Source organism: Aythya ferina (genome assembly GCF_964211825.1).
Source record: "Aythya ferina genome assembly, chromosome: 9".
Classification (NCBI taxonomy): Eukaryota; Metazoa; Chordata; class Aves; order Anseriformes; family Anatidae; genus Aythya; species Aythya ferina.
Genome location: NC_140305.1, coordinates 10,983,856 through 11,009,597, shown reverse-complemented (window position 1 = coordinate 11,009,597; position 25,742 = coordinate 10,983,856). Strand labels below are relative to the sequence as shown.

The following is a 25,742-nucleotide window of genomic DNA, read 5'->3' as shown; positions in this document are numbered from 1 at the left end:
CTGTCTAACACTCTATAATCATATGGGGAATTATGTCACGGTCTGAAGTTGTGACTTCTCTTTATTGCTCATTTAAAAAAAAAAAGAAAAAAGAAAAAAGGAAAGAAACACCTACAAAGCCAGTAGTTCGAATAAACTATAGGTTATTACAACAAAGTAAGCAAAACTGTTTGTTTCTCATAAAAGATGGCTAGTAAAGAAATACATGAAGGAGGAAAGCTGCCAGAACGTATGCCACTGCTAGTGGGCCTTGAGAGTTTAATAGATGCATTGCGAGGTTCTTTCATGTAGTATGTGTTTGTCCTGGCCTGCACCTACTAATTGCTTTGGTATTGTTTGTTTTTCCTGGTCTGCTTTTTCTAGTAACATGTGCTTTTCTGATATGGATAAACATACAGTAGGAGCTAACTTTCTGTAATGCTGTACAAAGTATTAGTATTGTAACTTGGAGAAACTTGAAAGGCCTAGCTATCTCCTCTCTTCTTGTTCAGTGAATTTTTATCAGAAGAAGGTCAAGAAAAATTCTGGAACTTTGTTGAAGCCAGTCAAAATATTAAGACACCTGAACATGATGGTAAGCTTTCATAATATTTTTCTTGAACGATGACTGAAAATTGGGATGGTTGAAAAATAAACCAATAAGTTTTGTCTTCCATTGTATAGCATTATAGCAATCCAATCAGGACTGATTTCAGTAATGTTTTTATTGTGAAAGTGCCCAAGGCTTTTGGGTATCCATTTGACAAAAGCGGTAGATAACAAGCCTGAAATGCATTTTACTCACTAGTTTGTCTCAGCATTAGGCATAAAACATTATTAATACTTTATGTTTCAGTTTCTAAACTGAATTACTGAACTCCTATGTGAATTACATGGGAGTTCTTTACTGTTCTTTATTACCTGCCTCCTCCCCAAGTCTGTTTGCGTACTTAAGAATCTGTATGTGACCATGTTTTCTCATGGATCTCTATTGAAGTCAGCTCTCTTCCATCTGTTGAACTGGTTGTAATGAAAATTAAGGAGGAAGAGTTGAATGCATGTTTACAATTAGTGTCATGGGTTTCTGTTAGTATAAATCACAAGTAAGATTAAAAGTCCCTCTTTAATGGGAATATGGTATAGAAAGATGACTACTTGTATTCTGACTTTGCAGGTAGCAATTATTCTTCTTACCATGGAATGCTGAAAGTAGCCTGCCAGAGTTTGTCACCTTTGCAGCAGAATTTGTTGAAATTTTCCTTGTCTTTACGCTCTTATTCTGCAACGGTTCAAGCTTTTCAACAGGTTAGTACAGCACAGGGGAAATCCTTGAATGTTTTGTAGAGCATTGTGTAAGGCCCAGGAAGGAGGTATGTGTTACAAGACACTTCAGAATATCAAAAATCCTGACCTGACAGGTGCTTCGTACACTGGAGCTAAGGTATGTAGGTATATGCTGGTTTCATTGTGTGCCAAATGCAAGTCCATCTGTATGCAGTTGACTAAAGAACTGGGATTTTGAAATGTTTGTATATCTTTGGTACCCTCTGCACTAATAAATGGGTGAAGATTTTTTTGAGGAAAATCTTTACAGCTCTGCTGATGCTTATGGCACCAGTGATGTTCCCGTTATTCAGTTTTACTTAAAGATAGTAACCCATGAATGTGTGGTTCGAACTTTTAGAACCTCTACCTGACAAATGCTTATACTTGGTATTCCTTTTTAAACCTCGTTCTCACGCAGTTCACTGCAAGTTGTCTCCTAATATTACGCTTCATTGGAGTACATTAGAAGACATCTTCCTTTCTCATCTTGAATCTTTTTATTGTTTGCTGTTTAACAAATATAGTGGTTTCTGATATGTAATGCCAAAAAAAAAATCACCAAAAACCCACACACCACAATTGCTCACCTTACATTTTGTACCAGAAACTATTACTACAGCTAATAGGCTTGGAAAATAATATTTGTAAAAAGTTAGGACTTAATTATCAGTTTTGTGATTTTTATCTTGTCTTTAAATTGCACAATAAATGGGGAAGACAACCAGTTGTTACGGAGTTATGCTGTTAACACTTTCACTTGTTCTAAGGGCAAACATTCAATGTACTTTATTGCAAATATTTTAATACAGATAGCAGCAGATGAACCTCCACCAAAGGGCTGTACCCTATTTTTTGCTGTGCATGGGGAGAAGACATGTGAATTTGAATCTCTTGGAAAGCTTTTACAGACAGCTTCAGAAAGGTATTTACTTAATTTTGAAACATAAAATTATCTCTTAACTTAACCTAGATAGACTCACTGCTGTAAAGAGACTGTAATACACTGGTAGTTCATACCTTCTTTGGTTTTGATTTATCCTCTCCATTTCTTGCACAGAAGCGGCAGTCACTTAGTTCTTGCTAATCAAGATGGGATTGGCATTTTCTGGTCCCTTTCTCTTTCACAGCATTCTTCCTCTTAAAAACATATGAAAGTGCTTGGACAAACTGGAAACAATTTGTTGAAGGACAGTAACAATTCTTGGAAATGTGTAAAGTCTTTAGAATGTAGGGAGAACAGAAAGATCTGGGCTGCGTTTTAAAATGATAGTTAATCCATTCATAAAATTATATCTATTAAAGCAGCATGGTATTTTTTTCCCTATATAATTTTCTCAGTGTTAACAAAAGGAAAACTGTTACCATGCAATATAATTCAAATTCAGATTTCTTTACAGGATGAAGAACAAAATTTGAGCATAACTGTTAGTAACAAAAATGAACTGTGAAATATAATTCCTCCTAAAAAGAAATCTTGGTGGTTTGTCTTCATAGGAATCTTGCTAGTTCTGTTTTTGAAAAAATAAGTTATTTTTGTTAATATGCAAACATATTGCATCAATAGCTCATAGGCTGCTAATGCTGACTCACTGGGAATATTTTAAATACTTCAATGTATCTTAGACGTGGTTTAAAAACAGAAGTTGAAAATGGTCTTCTCATTCACTTTCTTATTTGTATAGTCAGCCAAGGGCAGGGTCCTCATGATTTTGAGTTCCTAGAACATGTGCTGTGTTAGCCTTGTATTTCTATACAGAACTGAATCAAAAAAAATTAAAGGAAGTAGTTACCATTTTTTAAAAAAAGTATCATATTCGATTAAAAATAGCACCTAGCTACTTGTCTTTTCATATGTCTGTTTTTAATGAAGCTTTATCAACATGCGTCAAGTGCTGTCAACTGTGATAACACGTGGGAGTAACTTGACATGTATTCAGCGAAGACAAAAACAGCTATTAAACATGAGAAAAAGAAATAATGAATCTTGCACTGAGTAAGGACACAGTATGAATCACACTGATAATTTTCCATGTTTACTCTTAGGCCAAAGCCATTTCTGTTCAAAGGGGACCACAGGTACCCAGCGTCAAATCCTGAAAGTCCCATCGTCATACTTTATGCTGAGATTGGCACAGAGGAGTTCTACAGATTCCATAAACTCCTTGTTTTAAAGGCTGAGGCAGGAGAAATCACTTACATCCTCAGACACTATATTGCTGTAAGTATATTTGCATAGCAAAAACTTGATTCTCTTAAATTTACACTTACATAATGCATTGCTGCTTGATTGTAATATGGAATACTGACATTATTATATCATTGCATGTAGCTGAGGACTGGAGACTATTTAACGTCTCCTGATTGTTTAAGTAAGAGAATCGTTTGGTTTTTACAAATGCAGAGATAGTCTCCAGATAAATTACAGAGTTTAACCTAGAAAAATGTTGTTCTATCAAATAATAGTCAGATATTTCCACAATCAGGCCACTCAAGTTACTTGATATGAAAAGCAGAGATTAACCATAGGGTCCAATTTTCAAATGAAAGGCCACTTTGTTACAGAGCCACTTACCAGTCCTAGTACAACTTGTCCCATTTTCCATCTCCCTCCCATAACCACTGCTAACCACTGGATTGATATTTAACTCTACATTTTAAAAGCTCAGACTTCTATTTGACTTTTTTCTGAATATTGCTTAATGGTGCTAAAACCTTCAGCAGAGCAGCTAGTAGCCAGACTTGAATGCAAAAAAAAAAAGTTACTTCTAGTGACATCAGATAAAATAATCATACATTGCATATACCACTTTCCTTTTTAAAAGTAACTTGTCTATCCTAGTCATTGTGTAGTAGGTCTCAGTACAGTTGTGTTAGTACAGTACAGTACTGAAGAATCACTCATTTGTTTCTAACTTGCAGTTATCAGTTGGGTCTAAAATGGATACGAGCTTGAAATTTCTTAGCTTTGGGAAATGGCAGCTTTTAATTTGTAGATCAAAACAAAGAGTGGCAATGTACTGTTTGCTTTTCCTTACAGAATCCCAGTAAAGAAAAAGTCTACCTCTCCGGCTATGGTGTGGAACTGGCTATTAAAAGTACAGAATACAAGGCCAAGGATGATACGCAGGTGAAAGGTGAATTCTTATTTTAAACTACTTTAATGTGAGCATTTTAATTTTATGGGGATATATTTTTTTATATATATGGATAGATAGATTACTTATAATGTATACAGGATATATGGGGTTTGTGTATATACATTCATATTTACAGGGATACTTAGTTTTATATATGAGTATATATATATGTATGTCTGAATTGCAGATATTCGTCCTTCTGATCTGAAATCACAAAAATCACTGTCTTCTCTTTCTCTTTTTGGGATTACATTCTTTGAATCATATATTTGCTGAGGCACTTGTTTTCCTTATTTCTGAAATGCTGGACAGAACGGTGTCATGACTGCACTAGATCTTATTAATGGCACTATTAATACAACTAATTTTTCACCAGATAACCACATTTCTTTGCAGATGTACTGCACTTCGCTTCCTCTACTTCCAGTTCCCTTAGCTTATCCATCCTCAGAGCAGAATGTTTCATGTTGTTCTTTGGAAAAACAGAATGCTCTGTAGGTTTTTTTGCTTTTGCTGCTCTGTAGAGCACTGATCTGTTTTTCAAACTCTCATGCATCTGCCAAAGCTATTTTATTGTGTGTGTGTGTGTGTGTATTCGTATATGAATGTGTATTCAATACATATTCATACGTATGAATATGTATACACACACACAAAGGTAAACAGAATTCTCTGCTTTTACTTATGACTTTAAAAAAAAAAAAACAAAAAAAAACACTTTTTTTTTAAGTTACAGATAACAGCTGTGAAGAAGAGAACTTAGATTTTGAACTGAGTTTTGCAGTTTATCCAGCTTCTAGATACAGATCTAATCTCTGACTTAAAATATCTTGCCATGGTCTAGAGTATTGACAAACAGAACTACTGGTCTTTATTTTTAGGAAGATTTAATTTTGAGAGGAACAAGAATACTAAAGCAGATGATTCAACTTAAAATTGTTGTTACCAGTGTTTAAATTTCCATTAATACATTATCAAGTCATGCAAAAGTGCTGATACTGTGTGTAAAATAGGAGGTTGGAAGCCTTTGTCTCCAAGTGTCTATGTGAAAGTAATTCTGGGGAAAAGTTTCTTATCTGTAAGCTTGTAAAGTTTTACACCAGTATCAATGCAGTGATTAAAAATGCTTTAGAAAATAGACAAACCATCTGGGTAAGCTGCAGATTAGAGTTGTGTGGTTTTCATCAAACTCCTGTCTGATTCTGGTCAGTCTCTTATGTGTGCCTGTGCTGTTTCTGCATGTCCATAAGCAAGCACTCATTCAAAAGGTTGGGACTTTTTGATTAGACTTGAGAATGAAACTTGTAGATTGGAGCTGGTTTGTGTCCACCTAGTTAAGAGATTGTCTGAGTCTTTTGCACAGATCTTTTTGTTATTTAAGCCCAGAATTGGACTTGACTCGGATACTGTTTTTTATCCTGTATTTTGGGGCTAAAATCAGGATTATGCTTCTGATAGGAGTTTTTCACGTACTCTGCAAAGCTTTCATGTCATGAAAGCTCCTATGCCCCAGTGATTTTTTCTGCAGTGCCTAAATCTGAGTCTCTGAGATTTCCATTTAGTTTAAGCTTTTGCTTCTAAGCAATCCAACTAGGTTTTATTTCAGCTGTTACAGTGTTAGTTTGTACAGTTAGTGTGTCCTGGATACGGGTTCCAAAGTGAACCTGAAACTTGGCTTTTTTCTTGTCCTCAGTTACTACAGTATCATTTTGTTGAACTTACCAAAATAGGCATGAAAACTACTTCTGAATACTTTGGTAGTGTTTTCCTTCTCTGTGTTTATAGGCACAGATGTGAATGCTACAGTAATAGATGAAAATGACCCCATCGATGAAGTTCAAGGATTTCTTTTTGGGAAATTGAGGTAAAACTCCATTGTTGGGTTAACCATATGTGTTAGCAGCGTACTTCTTCATATGCTAGTTCCTTCAAATTAGTAGCAGACTTGCTTACAGGAAACCCCAGAGTTGCTTTACCATTATTCCTTTTTAGGCAGTTGTATCCTGACCTGACGGAAGAGCTGAAAGAACTTAGAAAACACCTTGTGGAGAGTACCAATGAAATGGCACCTTTGAAAGTATGGCAATTACAAGGTAATCTGTATGAACAGCTTCAATACAGCATTGCTAAAACTTAATGTAAACCTATCTTCCCGTGCTCTATAAAAATGAGGCCGGTAGTGGCTGCACACAGTTCAGAGAACTTGACTGTAAATTCCTGCACTGGAAGCAACCAGCTTTCTAAAGCTTCTTTACAGAGTCCTGTTGAAATACCTTTTGAAAGATTATTTCATGGGACTTCTGAAGTGAAGTTTGCTTTCTATATTTTGAAGAATAGAAAGCCACTTGTTCTTAAACTAACTAAATGCAGAATAGCAAAGGAAATGTAAAGTTTCTTTCCACGATCACATCCTTGGTGTGGAAAGCTGAGATTTCTCAAGACCAAAAGAAATCTATTTCAAGAGTCTCTGCATGCAGCTATGACCTATTTCCTTGCAAATCATCAGTAGAAGTCTGTGGAAGGGTTGTTCATTCTCTGGAAAAAAAAAGTAATAGGAAATACTGAACGTGTGTTGTAGCCACAGTGAATCTACCTATATCCAATCAAGTGGTATTTGTATTTCTAGCTTGTGAAATAATTCCCTAGGCCCCTTCTGAAGGGTAGATCCTCCTACTCAGAACAAAAAAAAGTGATTGTCTAGTCTCATTGAAGCTACCTGTAGGTGGTATTGGTTCATACTGAAAGGATTACTTACTTCAAGGCAAGTCATAGAAGGGAAGAAGACAAAAGAAGGTATCTAAAGGTGCAGATGAAAAAGTAAATACATTTTTTTATATGTAACCAATGAGCAAAAAAGTTGAAAGCCAGAATTAAGATGACTGCAATAGCATGTTTTCATTTTACTGTTGTTTCACCTGTAGATTTAAGTTTTCAAACTGCTGCACGCATTTTGACTGCTCCCCCTGTGGATGCTTTGATGGTCATGAAAGATCTCAGTCAGAATTTTCCTACAAAGGCCAGGTAATTCCAATAATGAATACTTGGAAAGTTGTTTTTTTTTTCATGTCATTTTTCACAGCAGAACATGAGACGGGCAACAGTGGTTGGGTTAATGTCTGCATTTCTATTTAGCTGAAAGCGAACACCGGAGAAGGTTTATGCAGAAATGTTCTTCAGCTTATGATTACAGTGAGGATCTTAGTGTTTCTCTTCGGCAGTTGGTGTGGAGTAGTGCAAAATTTGACAGACCTGAGCTGTTGGTGTGAAATGCTTCTGAACCTTTTGTTTTGAGTCCTCAAGAATTTATTGGGTAGGATTTCCATTTGATGTCTTAAGCTTAACCTTTTCACTGGATCCCACTCTTTTGGGATTCACTTCAGCAGACAGCCCAGTCAGCTGTGTCAGATGTTGATGTGCAATTTCACTGTTCTTTGCACTTTGTCAATTTCTTGAAATTAATTTGAATGTGCTCAGGTAATTCAGTCATAATGTGGCCTGCCCAACCAGTGAAGAAGTAGATTTCTTTTGATAGATTTCATGACCTGGGTTGTAAAGATGATGATGCAGGAGCTGCTCCTTTTTAGAGTAGATGCAGATATACTTGAGTGTAAAAAAAAAAATAAAAATAAAAAAGTCTGGTCTTATCCCCAGTGATGGATGTTATGATTGTACTGTTGATAACTTCTTAAAGTATGGATGATCTTGTCACTTAGCTCACAAATATGACCAGAAACTGAACTTGGCCATTCTGTGACGGTTCAATCTCTAGATCCAATGTAAGGAAAGGAATGGGAGCCCACAAAGAGTGAAATCCCCATATTTTGTGCTGTCAGATTCCACCTCTATCTTTCTGGAAGCTGCCCACTTTTATTATGGGATTAATGTGAAACTAGACACAGAGTCAAAAGCTTGTCTTTCCTGGTACAGTTGGCATGTGAACAACGGTTTTATGTTCTCTTGAATTATGTATATATTTCAGGAAAAAATGCTTGATACTGCAAAGTGCAGGTTCTTCTGATTGTAGCTTTTTATATTAGAATAATAAATATATTGAAAGCACAAAAAGTGGGATAATTAGATATCTCATCTATCCATTAGATAAACAGAAAGATGATTCACAGCATCATGTTTTTATTTCTGCAGAGCCATAACAAAAACAGTTGTTTCCTCCGAACTTAGAGCAGAAATTGAAGAGAACCAAAAGGTAATGCGTCCAGAAAGTAATGTAGTGATTTTGCACTTATATTATAATATAAATTCAAGCTTTGATAATATTAATTTATTAAAAATGTCAGTTTGCCCCAAATATTGGCACACTGTTTTCACATGCAATTTTGTCTTAGTATGCATCTGGGAAGCAAAGAAGGGGCTCAATTTTTCAAACATGGGTTAAGAACATAATTTAGGTTGTTTACCCAGATATGAAAGTGCCGGTAAAAAATTCTTCGAGTAGGATCAAGAGTTTGTTGAGGAAAGATGGCATGGGGATTTTGTTCTTAGAGCTGTCACTGTAATAGTTCACAGTAGTCAAGTGCTCCAACAGTTATTTGGCAAGCACTTTTTAATGTATATGAAAGTGACGTTCTGAACTTAGAATCTGTAAACTGTATTTATTTACCATTATAAAATGAACTTCAAATACAATGAAGGTAACACTGGGGAAAAATGTTCTATTTGTTTTTCTGAAAACAGATGGCTTAGGTGTTCTTAGGATATCCATATAGACAGTCTTAATCTTATAATCAGGACAGGACTGCATCAGTAATGAAGTAGAAATGTTGATGCCTGTCACATTAGTCCTTGCTTCTTGTGCAACCACCCCGAGTATGATGCCCTTGTGATGGCTTGTTAGCTCAAAATGTTGATATGGTTAATACGTTTCTTGTAGTACTGTCTCTGCTGTTCTTTCAAGTCTCTGACATTATATTTGCTTGAATAGTACAACAGATGTGTAAAATCCGAATGTCACAGCACTGCTCATTCTGGTTCACAGTTAAAAAGAGGTTTTCACTAATTTCAAGTTAGTGATTGTTAGTTTTGATTGTATCTTGAACTTCTCAAAAGCAACTGGATATTAAGTGTGGGCACTTTTTGGTGAAAATTATTAGAGTGAAAAGGTAGTTATATTTTTGGATTATTTTAAAATGTCTGAGATGAATGGAATGTAGCTTGTTAGAAAGCTATTGCTTTAGAAGTTTTAAGCACCTTTTAATAGGTTTTTGAGGATGCATCTCATCATGCAGTTTGAGATGGTGCTTAGATATCTGAATTGATCAGCGTTTACAAGGAAACAGCATAATAAATATGAAAACTTCTGTCATGACTCAAAATGATCCACACTATGTGGAAGAAATGGTCCTAACGCTGTTGTTTTGAGAGTGAAAATAGTAAAGGAATAAACATTTAACTGTTATCTAAATAAGTCTACATGTGTTTTGAAATGAAAACAAATGTTGTGAGGGATCTGTGGAGGTCATTGATTAATGTTTCAACAGCTCTGTTGTTTATTTGGTGTTAGCAAAGCACTGAAAAAAATAATGCTAGGAAATCTTGTAATTGGTAATAAAACAAAGCCAAACAATAGATTTTGGTATATTATCTCTGCTGCTATAAAATGTAGACAGTTGTGTCTTTGTTTAAAATCTGACCACTGATATTTCGCTAGTCTCATAGTAAATGCAAAATTACTGGAAGCTACTTACCAGTCCCCTGAGATTCCTGTTCTGAAAGAGAAATCCCTTGTTGTTCAATAGCAATAAAATGAGAAAAGAAGGGATGCGGTTTGACACTGTCGTCTGGTGTGGTTCTGGAAGGGACAAAGTATAGAATGTAAGTGCAAGTTAAAGCTACCTGGTGGCTTTTCTGTTTTGTGCTAGATCAGACTGGTCCTCAGGTAACCCCCCATGGTTTGGTGGATGCGGTTTCATTCCAAATACATCTAGGTTACCAGATCCAGATCTGGCTACATCTAACCCTGCCCTTCAAAGCTATTCTTTGCATGACTGTCGGTTTGTGTGGATATTACCTGGTAGTAAAGTTCACTGCTTTTAGTAAGTTATAGTTCAGTATATAATTATTCATAAAAAGGTATAAATTAACACTGCATGTACTCAGCTCTTCTCTGGGAGCTTTTATTATTTAATAAAATATTTAAATTCTTCCAGACTAGATGCTGCTTTCTTATTCTTGGTACTTTATTTGGTACTTTGCTATTCCTCCATTTGCTTTGCTCTTCTTCATGATATTAGGCTTTTTAATGTCCAAATACTGTGTTTCTCCTTCAGTGTTCATTGTGCCTCTTAAGGGAATTTTATAACTGATACTGCATAGCAAGAGGTACTGGAAGGCAACAGTGACATTTCTAAGTTTAAAAAAACAGTATTTTTTTTCTTGCTAGAGTTGTGAACTTTGCTTCGGGAGGACTGTATTTTATTTAACTCTTCTGGTTCAAAGTTGTTCTCTGTGGTGGTTCATCAACTCTGCAACAACTATCCACTCAGTTGGGGTACTGCTTAGAGGTACTTGGAAGAAATTCCAGTGTATTCATAAGAGTTTTCTGTTTGTGGGATGCCTGATCTTTGGGAGATCAGACTACAGAAACAGCTCATCTGCTTTTCATTGATGACATATCCACTAGCCCGTGACTTAGTTGGTACCTTAAACACAGTAGCTAGTTCTCCTCGTGAGTACCCTTCAATATCCAGCATGTAAACATCTGGTTTTCTCAAAACTAAGCTTTAAAGAGCTAGGATAGTTAGCTGGATGCTATTTGTCAATCTACTTTGTGGGCTGTCAGCTAAAAAAAATATTAAATGACAACTCTCAGGCACTTCTAATGATGTAATCTGATTTCTTTTTAAAAAAAAAAAAAAAATCTACTCAGGAACTTTCCAAATTTGCTAGTGAGTCATGTAGAAACAAATAGAAGTCTCATTTGTGTGTCTATGCACTAGATAGCTTCGATTGTGTCTTCTGGTATGAGTGTGTGCACAAAGTCAATAAAGACTGTAGCTGGGAAGTAATATAATGCAACTTGGAATAATAATGGAGATAAAATCCACAGTTTTGACACACTGAACTCCAGTAACATTTATTCTGTGCACAGTGTTCTTCTAATGCCCTTCTTTCTACTTTCTTTCAGTATTTCAAAGGAACATTAGGGTTACAACCGGGAGATTCTGCTCTCTTCATCAATGGACTACTTATTGATTTAGACACTCAAGACATATTTAGGTAGGAATGTCTTCAGAAAAATTGTATCATTTAGAATCTTGTATACTGCTTGTGCATGGGTAGTAAAGTCATTTAGACAGTTTTGAATCTTCAAAATGTATGCATATTTAGGTTAGGTTTAAAAGTTAATTGCTGGAAAATGCAAATCATGTTTCCTTCTACTATGAAAATGAGTTTTACAAAAATGTTGATAAGAGAAGCGCAATACCCAAGAATGTCAGAATGGGAAGTCACCTTTATATTGTTGTTGTGCTATGTCCTGTGAACAAGTAAGATCTTGTTTTCCAGGGACTGTCTTCAGATTTTATTCTGAAGATAGTAGACTATTTGATTCTCAAAGAATAAGTCCATGTACATTTTTAATGTGAAAACCACCCTATATTTTTTATCAAGATCTGTTTCAATAGCATGGAGTTGAAATTACATATGTCTCATGCTTTACTTATCTTTATTTAATGTAGTTTTTTTCTAGAAATATAATTGAGTGACTTTAAGTTGTCTCAAGTTCCTTGGGACAGTTATGAAAAATAAACAAGCCTATAAATATAAGTAAATCTTTGCACTTATACCTTTCATCTGTTACTCTTAGGATACAGCAAGTTATTTGCTGCATCTTTAAAATTCATATTTTTTTTATTTTCCTTCCAGCTTGATTGATGTACTACGCAATGAAGCCCGTGTTATGGAAGGCCTGCACAGCTTAGGAATTGAGGGTCTTTCCTTGCACAATGTTCTGAAGTTGAACATTCAGCCATCAGATTCAGATTATGCTGTGGACATCAGAAGCCCTGCTATTTCAGTGCGTGTGGTTTTTATAAAGGAAATATCTTATTTGCCTTTGAGCGGTGCATTCTTAAGCTGTCAGGGGAACTTCTGTTCTTACCTCATAATTGATTGCAGTGAAGAAAAGAGAACAGTATGGATAACAAATGCTGTGTTTTAAATGTAATTAACTCTTCTCAAAAGTTAGTTTTTATTCACATAGTACTCAATATATCATCTGATTTTAAAATATTTAGAATCTCAGGCTTGAGCAAGAAGAACAGACAGTCATTTAAATGCCTTTATTTTTTTTTGTTAGTGGATCAACAATCTAGAAGTTGACAGTCGGTATAATTCCTGGCCTTACAGTGTGCAAGAACTGCTGCGTCCCACATTTCCAGGGGTGATCAGACAAATCAGAAAAAACTTCCATAACTTTGTAAGTAGTATTCTGTCTAGAAATGAAATGTGCTGATGGGTGTTGTGTGTGTTTGTTGCTTTTGTGTTGTGTTTTGTTTTTAACATCAGGGACATTAGCTTTGGGAACTTAACCTCCGTGTACTCTGGATTCTCTGCCACTTGAGATCTCTCTTAAAATATTTTGTTTTACTGTAGTAGTGAGCTACGACTGAAATTATTGCACATGGTTCTCTGGCATTTATTAGGCTGGTTGAGTGTATGCCACTTACACATCCACAAATTGCTCCACTGGTGGAACAAACTATCATCTGACAAGGGAGAATTTGTATGCATTACAGCTTTGTAATACCTGAAGTTGGTTCATGAAATCCCTCATAGTTGTTACTTAGTATTTCCTTAATGGGGTTAAGAGCAGCTTCAGTTGTTTTAGTTAGAAAGCATTCTTGCACCAAGACTTCTGAGGATGGTCATCAGTCCTCAGCTTAATCCTGGGTGTCCTTTTAGTCTCTGGGAAAACTGGTTATATTTAGATCCAATAAAGAGTTTGTGAAATCTCTATGGTAGCTCTAGAAGGTAGATGGTAGAGGACCAGCTTGGATGGGATATTTTCGGTTATGATTCTGGGTTTCTTAAAGGTTTTAGGAGAAACTCTGACTTAGTGGGTCTCATCTCTCTGTTAGTGTATAAAATGAGATTGATAATACTGCAACAAAATGTGAATTAAGAAGAGTATCTTGACTTCTTAAGGGAATAGAAACCTTTCACTTTTAATATATGGGTAGGTGCTGATAGTAGATCCTACTCACGAGACCACAGCAGAATTACTGAATGTGGCAGAGATGTTCTTCAGTAACCACATCCCACTGAGGTAATTACTGTCTTTTTCTGCTTTTTTTAATGTTCATTCTTGCAACTTCTGCAATTGTAAAATACTTACTGATAGAACACTTTAGGAATGTTAAATATCTAAATATCTCAGAATCACCTAGTCCAACCTCTGACCTAACACTACCAAGTCCTCCACTAAACCATATCCCTAAGCTCTACATCTAAACATCTTTTAAAGACCTCCAGGGATGGTGACTCCACCACTTCCCTGGGCAGCCCATACCAATGCCTCACAACCCTTTCAGTAAAGAAGTTCTTCCTAAGATCCAACCTAAACCTCCCCTGGTGCATCTTTAGCACATTCCCCCTCATCCTGTCACCAGGCACATGGGAGAACAGACCAACCCCCACCTCGCTACAGCCTCCCTTGAGGTACCCACAGAGAGCGATAAGGTCGCCCCTGAGCCTCCTCTTCTCCAGGCTGAACAAGCCCAGCTCCCTCAGCCGCTCCTCGTAGGACTTGTTCTCCAGGCCCCTCACCAGCTTCGTCGCCCTTCTCTGGACTAGCTCGAGCACCTTGAATATCTTGTATTGGTGTCTGGGAATGGCACTTACTGAACATTGTTCCTTAAAAATTCTTAAATGTAACTTTTGCTACTAGAAAAACAAAGTTGAATAAAAACTTCTTCAACAGTCCAAAACAAACTTAAAAGCAAGTACTATGGATAAAAGATGAAAGCAAGATTCTGATGGACTCACCATTAGAGATTGTATGTCATAATGTTGATTCCAGGCCACTCTGCTCAAAATCTTCTATTTAGTCTATTTAGGGAAAAACCTTTGCTTAAGATGATGATTGTATTCCACAGTTGTATGAAGAGTTGATTATTTATTAGTATAATAGATTCACATTATGGGAGTTTGTTTGATTACAGGATAGGACTAGTCTTTGTGGTTAATGACTCAGAGGATGTTGATGGACTTCAGGATCCTGGTGTTGCCCTTCTTAGGGTATACAATTATGTGGCACAAGAAATGGACAATAATTATGCTTTCCAGACAGTCATGTCAGTAAGTATTCATTTAAAATGGAAAATGGTATTTTTAATATTTTCCACATATATAAGATTAGCGTGGTAAGTTTTTTTTTCTAATCCTGCCTGATTCCTCATTCTGCCAATGAATTCTGAACTGCTGTATATCTTCAATGTAATATAATTTTTATCTTGAATAGCTCCTGCTTTGTATTTTTGCCCCATGAAGTGATATACATGTAGGAACTAGCAAATGCATTTTCACTTTTGGTTTGACTGTGTTTTAGAAATCTATAAGCTGGGGTGTACTGTAATATTATACTGCTTTTAGCTTCAAGACAATGACTTCTATTCTCAGTTTTGTTTTAATATAAAATTTTAAGTCAAATAAGCAAAATCTTGTGCTTTCAAGAAGGAAACATAATCAGTTGTATATGTTACATGTGAGGCTTACTCGGTTGTTCATGAGCATGTCTTGAGTTTAGAAGGGAAAAGTAGCTCTTCGGATATGCTTTACTTGATCATCTCTTTTTCCAAGCCCTACTTTTGTAATTAAAGGTACATTTGAAGAATAGTCATTTGAATGACTATAAGGTAAAGCAGGATGATTTTCACAGCTATGAGTACTTTGTAATTTCTAGCTTTGTACTTAGATGTTATTTCAGTGGATAATTGTGTTTCAGCAGAAAATATGTTTTGCAAATCATGTTAATGTTTTATGTTATTACTGGAATACAGGTGGTAGGTCAGCTTACCTGCAAACTTGTATTTGTATCCCCCTTCCAGATATATAACAAAGTAAAAACAGGAGATCAGCTGAAAGTGGAGCATGTGGTTAGTGTTCTTGAGAAACAGTATCCTTATGTGGAAGTGAACAGCATTCTGGGAATTGATTCTGCCTATGATCAAAACAGAAAGGTAAGAATTCAGGAAATAAAACATTTTTCACCATTTTGCTTCAAAGCTGTTATGAATTTATGGTTATGTATTTTTTCTTCATACAGCTCTCTTACTAAGCATGCATCTATTAAACTATCGAACTGGTATGACTTTTAATAATGCTTACAGTGCAAACTTCAGTGCAAAGGTTCAGTGCAAACTTTTATAGAATATATATATATATTATATTTTGGATATCTACTATATGATTTCTAAAATCTCTGTGGTACAGGAATCAAGATAACTTTCTTGTGACTCATAGATCCTACATTCATTCTGGCATGTAGAATTTAGTAGAGTTTAAAACTGCATCAAAAAAATTGAGGCACTGAAATGGTTCATAAGAAGACCAAGGAGCTTAATGTTTGGGAGGGACTGGCGTGAATTTTATCTATTATCATCATCAGTATTTGAATACTGTATGAAACGAAGCAATGAAGATGAATTCAAAATGGTCTTCCTATGGTGAGGCATTCAATAATCTTCCTCAAATAGTTTCTTTAGGTTATTTTTAGGGTTGATACTTTCCTATGTGGAAAAAGTTGGGAGAGCAAATAATATTGGATCAATTTTATGTGATGATGAGACAGATCTTATTTGGGATTTTATATTCTATATATAATATATGTATATTATATTCATATACAAATTGTAGATGAATGAATGAAAATCCTGTCTCCAAGAACTTTGTAACACTTAAGATACAGCCTGAATCTTCAAATGTAAGGAATGCAGTCAGGGTTATATAAATAGGATTGTACATAGACATTTTTGTTCTTACTGTGTAAGAAAGTGGAAGGAAAGCATTCTGAGAACAAAAACCTACTAAAGGCAAATTACTGAATGACAGAAGTCTTCGCAGTTTACATACTAGATACCAAATCAAAGCTAACCAAAACAAAAGCAGCAACCCCCCACCCACCCCTGATGCTCCTAACAGATGCGAGGTGCTGTCCTCCAGAAGACTCAAAAGGCCATTCTGGAGGCCTTGCTACAACTGTTGTACGTGACACCATTCAGCATGACCATGTCTTAAAACACTGGAAAAGCCTTTGGATAAGGAAGGAAGCCTTTAGAGAGAGATTTTTTCTGTATAAAGGACAAAACCAACACCGAGCACTCTTTCATGTGATCTAAGCCTTGTGATATTTGTCTGTGTTCTTAAAAAGTAACTATAAGTTGAGGATTTGTGTTAGAGGTCTTGAAAGCCACAAACAGTAGAACCCTATTAACTTCTATCCATAACAGAGCATTGGTATTGATGGTACATGTTTCAGTGGTTACATGAAATATGGAAATTTATCTTGACATAATAACCTCCTGTGCTTTAGGGGCAGTTTTAGTTGAAAAACTAAGTGTTTTTCAGATGTTCATACAATATGTTCTTAAAAAATAATAATAAAATCCTACCCTGTCTTGTGTTGCAAATACCAGTGCTTGCATAGTTCCATGGGAACTAAAGAGGAAATGCAGGTTTCATATTGTCCATTTTTTTGCTATTACCAGAACATGCTCATTAGAATCAACTTATCAACTTGTCTACAGTATGAACTTAATGAACTTAGCGGACTCTGCTAGTCCGCTGCCTAGTTACCTGCACTTCCATAGTATAAAGCAACTCTTTGCTTTGAAATGCTGAAAGACAAGGCCATCATATGCATGTAAGATATAGGAAGTGTTTTTACATAATGCTGAAAAGACATCTTCGTGTGTTTAGAACAGACATTTGTGGATATTGCGTAGAAACATTGTGAACACCTGTAGTAACAGGCTGACATAGTAAAGCTACTTCCTTCCCTGGATTTAGGCAGCAAGAGCTTACTACGAGCAGACTGGTGTAGGTCCTCTCCCTGTAGTGCTGTTCAATGGAATGCCTTTTCAAAAAGATCAGCTGGATCCTGATGACCTAGAAACTGTGACGATGCACAAAATCCTGGAAACCACAAGCATCTTCCAGCGAGCTGTATACCTGGTAGGTGCTGAGTTCAGCTGTGACTTTTGAGGCAGTTTTTTCCAAATCATGTTTCTCTCTGAAGTCCATAAATATGCAATACACAGAACAACTTAATTTGCAAAACTTCTATTTTATTAAGCTATGGCAAATATGTGTGTGATATTTAAATATCACCTTTTTTTTCTTTTCTTCAGGGTGAATTATCTAATGATCAAGATGTGGTTGAGTATATCATGAACCAGCCTAATGTTGTTCCAAGAATTAACTCAAGGATCTTAATGTCTGACAGAGAGTACCTAGATCTGACAGCAATGAGTAAGGGATGCTTTTAATTCAATTAAACCTGAAATACCTGTTTCAAAGACATTTGCTGTCCCAATGGAAAACTCTAGTGGCAAAGCATTAACAGCACCCCAAGTAACATTCTAGTCCTGATGTTGGGGGAGATGCTACATACAATAATAGCATCAGTATGTACAAACTTCTCAGAACAGGAATTTGTTTTACTTCTATACAGATCTTTAGGGGATTATGATAATGAAATTGAGGAACACTAGTAAAAGTCAAAAACAGTACAGTCACGTACTCTGTATATAAAGCAACATTTTGTTTCGTACTTCTAACCTCCTTTTGAGTTGAGCATGACAGTTATCTCTGGAATTACTTAGGACTGGCTGTGCCATATATTTTAGCAGAACTTCTCATGGATAAAGTGTTAAGTAATAACACCGAATGCATGCAGAGACTCTGCATTATAATGTCAGGACTGCAAATACAATTGTTCAACTACCTTTCTTGAAAAATAGTAAAAACAATAGGATTTTGAATGTATATTGTTTAAATAAATTAACCTGAACCTAGTGACACTTAAATAATTCTTTCAATTAACTTCTACATATAAAAAATGCAATGTAGTTATTCATTTATGACACACAAAAAAAATACATTCTTAAAGTTGTTATATATTAGTAATGGAAATTAAATCTAAAAAGCAGTATCACAGGGGACAAAATGTGGGATGTGTTCTTACCATTTTCATAATAGTAGTCCTTTTTCTGTAATTTTACATGGAAATTGTTTGCTTTGGCATCTAAATACTTTTTCTCTTTGTCAGATAATTTTTTTGTGGATGACTTTGCTAGATTTACCACGTTGAATTCCAAAGAGAAGACAGCTGCTGTAGCAAACAGCATGACCTACTTAACAAAGAAAGGTAACATCTGCAGTGGATTATGAACCCAAATTTATTCTTGCATGTTTCCAAGCATACATACAGTACTCAAGACACTCACTGAACCTTGATCAGGCCTGTGGACAGCGGTACGATCTAAGTGTTAAAAATAAACATTTTTATAGGGCTTGACATCTGCATAGAACAAAAATGTTCCCATCTGTAAACCCAGCCTCCTATTAATAATGGAGTCCCACCCAACCTGCTCTTGCTGCATTGCATAAAACCATCAGAAACACAGCAATGTTAAGCTCCGATCCTCCAATTACGCTGACTGAAAAAATATAAAGGGGGACTATAACTCTTTTTCCTAATTCAAAATTACTAAAAGGTGTATTGATTCAAAAAAAAAAAAAAAAAAAAAAAAATTATTGCCCATTATATAAGGCAACTGCCAACCTGGTCTGTGCTGGTTTTATTTCCCCAGTGCACGTACTGCTTTTTTTAATGATGGTATCGCTTTATTATAGGTATACCTGTGTCCCCTGTTAGTCTTAAAACTCAGCTACACTGCTTATTATAAGAAATGTGTGCACAGATATAATACAGAGTTTAATCAGGCCTTTTCTGCATTTTTGTTAGAAATCATAAGTAAGCTGCTGTCATTTTAACCAATTCCTCTTGTTCCTGCCTCTCTTCTTTACTAAGGCTCTCTCAAATTTCCCCAGTACTACTTCAGCCAGCTGCATGCGTGGCCTTAAGTGTTCCCACTGCTTCTGTCTAGTGTTTGCCTTTGGTTTGTGTTGCCACTTAAACCTGAAGGAGTTTCTTGCTTTCTCTTTGTAGGTTATTAATTAAACCTCTCTCTCTGCATGCTCCTTTAAGTACGTATTAGTTTGCAATCCTATGGCTTGACAGTTCTGGGTCAAATAAGATACTTAACTGGTATCTGATTATAGTAATGCTGTAGCACATTTATTTTTTAAAGATAACAAAGACGTTATATGTATAGATGGCTCAGCAGCAGAACTGAAATGGTGCTGTCTTGCTAGTTTTTGAAGAGTGAAGATAACAAACAATTCAAGTCATAATGGCACAGCTTTTTATGCAAGTGGTCTTAAAAAAAAAAAAAAAAAAATACCTTCATGGGGTGGTGTGTGACTACTATGACTAGTACTGTAGTATGGAAATAAAGCATCAGTCTATCTGGTGGTGAGGAGGTGTCAAAATTTATTCTGATAAAATTAAGGTGAACCTGCTGCTTGCTGGAACTGAGCTTCAGTGATTCAATTATGCCCAGCGCAGTGCTGCGACTTCTTGATATGCATTAGGATTACTGTCAAATTATTAATGCCTCTTTCCTTTTCCCCTTTTCCTTTCTGCTTTTTGACCAGGAATGTCTTCCAAGGAGATCTATGGTAAAACATGCTTTAGCATTCCATATGTTGTTGTTTTGGGAATTTTCTGGTTCCTTTGTAACATTGGCTTTAGTACCAGCAAGAAATGAAGAAAGGTGTTTAAATGCATGTTTGGTTCATCACTTTTTTTTCTTTAAACAAACCTGATTTTCTGAACTAACAGCTTCAGTACAAAGAAGTGATATATCTGTACCCTAGTTGGAATCAGTACGTTATTTATAGGTTCCTTTTATAATTTCTAAATTAAATCGGTACCAAAAATAAAGAAATCCAGTTTAGAAACAGTAATGCATGCTGTCCCATGTGGGTTTTCTGAATGAGGTAAATGAAATCTGATATCAGTACTACTGTTCCTCTCTTGCCGGACTTTTTAGCTTAGCCTTCTCCACTTTTTTCATATATGTTTTTGTTTTTTTGAAATCTTTGCATGTGCACCTTGTTTTTCCTCCAAATAAAGAAAACCTGAAGCTTTCCTTCATTCACCTTCAAATATTCCCCCTGCACCCCCCTTTTTTTCTGCAGATGATTCTTTTGTTAGACCAGTTACTTTTTGGATTGTTGGTGACTTTGATAAACCTTCAGGAAGGCAATTGTTGTATGATGCCATTAAACACCAGGTAAGTAGTATTTTCACTTGCACAGGTTGGAAGTGATAATAAAACACTGAAAAGAGGCTTGAAAAACACAAGTTGTGCTTTTTCCAGTTTTATGACCCTGGGGAGATCGGTTCTCTGTTTTCCAGCTTAAGGGGGCTGGAACTTCCTTGACCTTTTTGTACTAGGACAGAATCCCCTCTCGGCACTATGCTAATACAATAAAGAAAAGTTGTTCTTTTAGGCCTCTGGTTCTAAATTGAAGGTGTCTGTGTTTTTGTTTGGAGATTAACATGAGCACTGCTCTCTGCTCTTATTTGTTCCAGGAAAGTAACTGAATTACAAAAATATGTAGCTTACCCCCAAATCACTCTCTTTTGCCAGCTCTCTGAGTGCTGGCCATGGTCCTAAATCTCTTGTGTAGCACGGTATTATCTAGAAGATACCACAGTGATGCCTGTAGGTAAACTAAATACTTAAGTAAAATTAATTATTAAAAAAATAAAGTTAAATTAGTTCATTCAGCCTTTTAACCTTGTGCTCTTATTTGAAATCTGGTTTCCTGGTTAAAATAACTTTTACAAACTTCTGCTATGGAGTTTATTGTCTTATAGACTACTTTTCATTTAAAAGAAAGATGAAACCTAAAACTTTGCTAATACATGTTTGGTTAAACACAGAAATCCAGCAATAATGTTCGAATTAGCATGATTAATAATCCCAGTGAAGATCCAAACAGCAAGAACACACTTGTTGCTAAGGCCATTTGGGCAGCTCTACAGACACAAACGTCAAATAATGCCAAGAACTTCATCACCAAAATGGCAAAAGAAGAAACTGCAAAGGCTCTAGAGGCAGGAGCTGACATCTTAGAATTTGCTGTTGGGGTAAGCATGTCTGTTGGTGTTTACGAAGGTAGGGTACTTGCTCATCTCATTAATTTCTTATTGTAGTATGTGCAGTTAAGGTAAGATAAAGTAACAATGGAGTGTAACATTTTTTGCATTGCTCTGAAAGTTTGAGCTTACCTAAATAAAACAGTCCATCTAAAGATGCACATCAAAGCTACACAACTTGAAAAAGTCAAAAGAATGCAGATTCAGGAATCTATTTGAGTGAGTGGTTTCTTGAGGTTTAAGAGAGAACTTCAATCTCATAACCTTTTTAAAAAGCAGAGAAAAAAATTGCGTTTCTCAAACTAGCCTTGAAACATTACGCAAGGATCTCTTAAGAACAAATGAATGGAACTACTGGTTTAATTAGCAACAGCTGCTAGGATTGTGGCCCTTCACATCAGAAATTGTGATAACGTTTGAAGATGACTGGCAAGAACAAGGTTTAAGACCACAAAATGAAGGGGCCTGGAGGTAAATCTTAGCAAGGCATTAAGATATTGTTGAACATGAACAAAAAAGATGTAATTTAAGAAGTGTTCAGAGGGGTATTTTTCTTCCTATTTCAATGACATGTATTCTTTTCTTTCAGGGTATGGATACCAATATTTTCAAAGAAGCCTTTGAGTCTCCTAAGGTGGATTTTATTCTGTCCCATGCTATATACTGCAGAGACGTTCTAAAGCTGAAGAAGGGGCAGAGGGCTGTGATCAGCAATGGAAGGGTGAGGTCAATCACCAGATGGTGAATGAGATTCCACGTTTGGGAAAGATGCAAAGGTTGAGTGGAGAGTTTGCCTTCTTTAGGCCACTTAACTGCTTCCAAGTTCATTTATTCAGACCTGCAGTGACCTCTTCTTTGTACTGTGTACAGTTAGCTGTTGGTGTTGCATACAAATTCAGCTCTGTCAATAGCAGTTGCACTCATATTGGCAATGAATTGAGTCCAGAGGCTGAAAGGGATGATGATTTGAGAGATTGTGTTGTGATTGTTCATTGCTCAACGTTGGTGTCTTGCTCTCTTCTACCTCTTTTTACAAGAGCCACTTAGATTAAGCAGATCATGTTACAAGAGTATTTCACTACCAGTAATGAAACCTGGCCACATACCAATTCAGTTTTCTTCTGCCACCTGCTCACTAGCTAGGTTTGGGGGGGAAGAAAGTTCCAGTGGCTGCTGTATACTCTGCGTTCTTCAGCGTGTTAAGGATTTTAGGTGATGGATTGTGGCATTCAAGTTCTGTCATTAGCAAAATAGTAAGGATCGTCTAGGTAAGCTTTTAGTCTTTTGAAAGCTAGAGGAGTGAAATTTGCTGGAGTTTTTCTGGACTACTGCAATTGGCCTGGTGTTTTGTTAACCCTTCAAGGCATAATATTGCATGTATAGTTTAATAAGCTATATTTTGGCAAATCAAGCACTCAGTGAAAATTCTAAGCATGCAATTTATGACTTTGGGATATTTTTGTCCTTGTCCATAAGTAGATAGAATTCTGTTAAACTTTGTGGCCATGGACATTAATATTTGCCTGAAAAGTTGACAACCAACCAAGGTTGGGCTTGAGTATTTAATATACCTATGATTTTTTTTCAGTGTAGCCTTTACTTAATAATGCTGATCCCACTTTTTTTTTTTTTTTTTTTTAAATAAAGATCATTGGCCCATTAGAGGATGGTGAGATGTTCAATCAGGATGATTTCCATCTCCTTGAGAATATCATACTAAAGACATCAGGACAGAAAATCAAATCTCAAATTCAGCAGCTGGGATTTGAAGAAGACCTGTAAGTAAACATGAAGAGATTGGCAAAAAGTGGTGGTATTCTGATGGAGTGCTTTTCTGCAGCCTAGAGAAAGCTTCTACCAAATACACACTGGATAGGTGTTATAAATTTACATGTATTCATATGGTCACGGCTCAGCTGTTCAGATGAGCAAGTCAGAAAGGACAGAGATGTAAATTGTCTTGGGTTTAAAGTGTTTTAGTGACTTTTTTTTTTTTTGCAGTTCACGGAATAGTTCATAGAATCTTGTGTAGGTATGGAGCTGCAACTGTATCCCCCAGATTCAGGAAGCTGTAGTGGGAGTAGTAGCAACCCCTAATACAGTTCTGTGCTCAGAGGTCTTCATTCTTGATTTGTTATCTATATCGAGTAGCGATCTGATGTGGCTGCATGTCTTGTAATGAAGTTGAAGGAGCTGTGCTGGTTGAAGTTTCACAGACGAGCAGCAAGAAACTGGGGAAGAGCTCAATACAGTAGGAATTTATCATAAAACTGTTCGTGTGAACATGAAACTGTAAATGCATTGGTTGGTAATCACAGAGGTAGTCCCTGGATCACAGCAACAGCCTGCTGTGTTATCTGGAAATGATCTGTTGCATGAGGGGAAAAAAAAAGATACAGGTGGATTGAAAAAATGAAGAGTGAGGGTGGTGGTGCATTTTACAAGGTCTAGCTAAATTCCTTGCTTGTGTGCTGAAGTTTCATTTGAGGCTTAGGAGACTGATTGGTGACAGCTTTACCAGTAGAGAAACTGTCTACATGCAAAGGAGAGTTGTTTACTGCCGTGGTATGTGTTATGAAGTGGTATGCATTGCTACATGTTCTTACATTTATCCTTGAAAATGCTTTCTTCACTGGATTACTTGTTCTGCTTCTCTAAATGGAACAGAAGTCTAACTTCTTGTTAATATCAAGGCCTTCAGACTTATCGTGGGTTTTTCTCCCAGCTAAATCTTAACTGACACGCTGCTTTAAACCATCTACCTCCTACATACCAGGCTTTCGTAGCTCATGTAGGATTACTTATTTAAAAGGAGAAAGAAAGGAAGAAAATGAGATACTGGAGTATGCTTTCTGAATCTGTTTGTAGTTCAGCTACCTGCTGCTGGCCTATCAATATCAGAAACAGTTTAGTAATACATTTTGCTGTCAGTGAGAATCACAGAGAATCACGTAAACTGCTTTTAACTTTTTAAAGAGAAACAACAGAAAAAGAGGTAGAGGTGAAATGGTGAAAATCATAGTTCTAGGTAATTCTTACAAAAAGAACAGAGGCGAGGTATTCAGAGGAAAGACATCTTCTGGTTCAAATCTGAAGCCCATAAGCACATGGGGGTGGTGGTGGAGATGGAGGTTATCACTAAGATATTTTCCCCATTTAGCATTACATCTTTCTGTGATACTGCTTGGCTGTTAGAGGCCAATCAGGTATGTTAATCACAGAATCACAGAATTGAAGGGGTTGGAAGGGACCTTGAAAGACCATCAGGTCCAACCCCCCTGCCAAAGCAGGTTCCTTAGAGCAGGAACCTGTTAAGCATATGGTCTTTCGTGCAGAAATCTGTGATTCTGAATCTTAAGAGGATGGGTTTTAACAGTGTTCCCAATGCTTTCACATTTGTTCCTGTATTGGAAATCCAAAGGGATGTAATCCTTTTTGGATAATAGGGTGGGAGAAGGTATCATAGTTAGAATATTGGGTAGTTTTGGACAGAGCAATCTTTTGTGTGTGTTTTATTTGAATGCTGCCAAGGTTTTTTTGCAAAATTTTGAGCTGATCTGCTGCATTGGAAAACACCATAGAACCTGGCAGACTTCACCAGCCTTATGTTTTTGGTATGAACAATTTAAACAGCTGTCAGTATAAATCTTTGAGACCGAATTAATAAAGGAAAAGCTGGCAGACCTTTAAGTACAGTATTGCTTCTTGGTAAAGCTAAAGAAAACTTATGGAAATAATAAAAAGGAAGAAATCATCAGAAATTATTATATTTTAATGATAGGACCCCTCTGTCTTGAAAGTTTCTCCATTTCTTCCTAGTACTTAAGATTTACAGTATAAAACAAAAAGACTGCTGTGAAATGATCTGAATTTCTTACAGGTCTAAGAGAGGTTGATGAAGTTAAGGGATGCAGTGTCTGCAGCATGGCTGACACCTAAAATGCCAGCTGCTCTGTATTTGCTAGTTAAACCCTTTGGTATCCTCAGGGATGAGAAGACTGCAACTCATTTAAATCATCTCACTTGTAGATTAACCCCTACATATGTTTGAT

The 25,742-nt window shown here is 36.3% G+C and overlaps 1 protein-coding gene and 1 long non-coding RNA gene across 3 annotated transcripts in view; one reads left to right on the top strand and one right to left on the bottom strand.

The window, feature by feature from the left end:
• UGGT1 (UDP-glucose glycoprotein glucosyltransferase 1) overlaps window positions 1-25,742 on the top strand; it is a 45,781-nt gene that overhangs the window by 2,132 nt on the left and 17,907 nt on the right. Inside the window, exons 3-25 of one of the 2 annotated variants that reach the window (XM_084529841.1) lie at window positions 492-574; window positions 1,154-1,284; window positions 2,115-2,227; window positions 3,349-3,523; window positions 4,343-4,439; window positions 6,228-6,306; window positions 6,435-6,535; window positions 7,364-7,463; window positions 8,586-8,646; window positions 11,584-11,675; window positions 12,324-12,474; window positions 12,757-12,876; window positions 13,640-13,725; window positions 14,621-14,756; window positions 15,506-15,637; window positions 17,466-17,630; window positions 17,807-17,927; window positions 18,727-18,825; window positions 20,178-20,201; window positions 20,724-20,818; window positions 21,475-21,681; window positions 22,280-22,411; window positions 23,338-23,468. In XM_084529841.1, the coding sequence (XP_084385967.1) occupies window positions 492-574; window positions 1,154-1,284; window positions 2,115-2,227; window positions 3,349-3,523; window positions 4,343-4,439; window positions 6,228-6,306; window positions 6,435-6,535; window positions 7,364-7,463; window positions 8,586-8,646; window positions 11,584-11,675; window positions 12,324-12,474; window positions 12,757-12,876; window positions 13,640-13,725; window positions 14,621-14,756; window positions 15,506-15,637; window positions 17,466-17,630; window positions 17,807-17,927; window positions 18,727-18,825; window positions 20,178-20,201; window positions 20,724-20,818; window positions 21,475-21,681; window positions 22,280-22,411; window positions 23,338-23,468 (2,631 nt within the window). The remainder of the gene's footprint in view (window positions 1-491; window positions 575-1,153; window positions 1,285-2,114; window positions 2,228-3,348; window positions 3,524-4,342; window positions 4,440-6,227; window positions 6,307-6,434; window positions 6,536-7,363; window positions 7,464-8,585; window positions 8,647-11,583; window positions 11,676-12,323; window positions 12,475-12,756; window positions 12,877-13,639; window positions 13,726-14,620; window positions 14,757-15,505; window positions 15,638-17,465; window positions 17,631-17,806; window positions 17,928-18,726; window positions 18,826-20,177; window positions 20,202-20,723; window positions 20,819-21,474; window positions 21,682-22,279; window positions 22,412-23,337; window positions 23,469-25,742) is intronic. The other variant, XM_084529840.1, reaches the window with a different exon arrangement.
• On the bottom strand, window positions 9,841-15,612 carry LOC311441569. Its single transcript, XR_014696079.1, has 3 exons — window positions 15,475-15,612; window positions 14,445-14,507; window positions 9,841-10,248 (listed from the first exon to the last, which is right to left on the bottom strand). It is a non-coding gene; the product is annotated as an uncharacterized lncRNA (long non-coding RNA).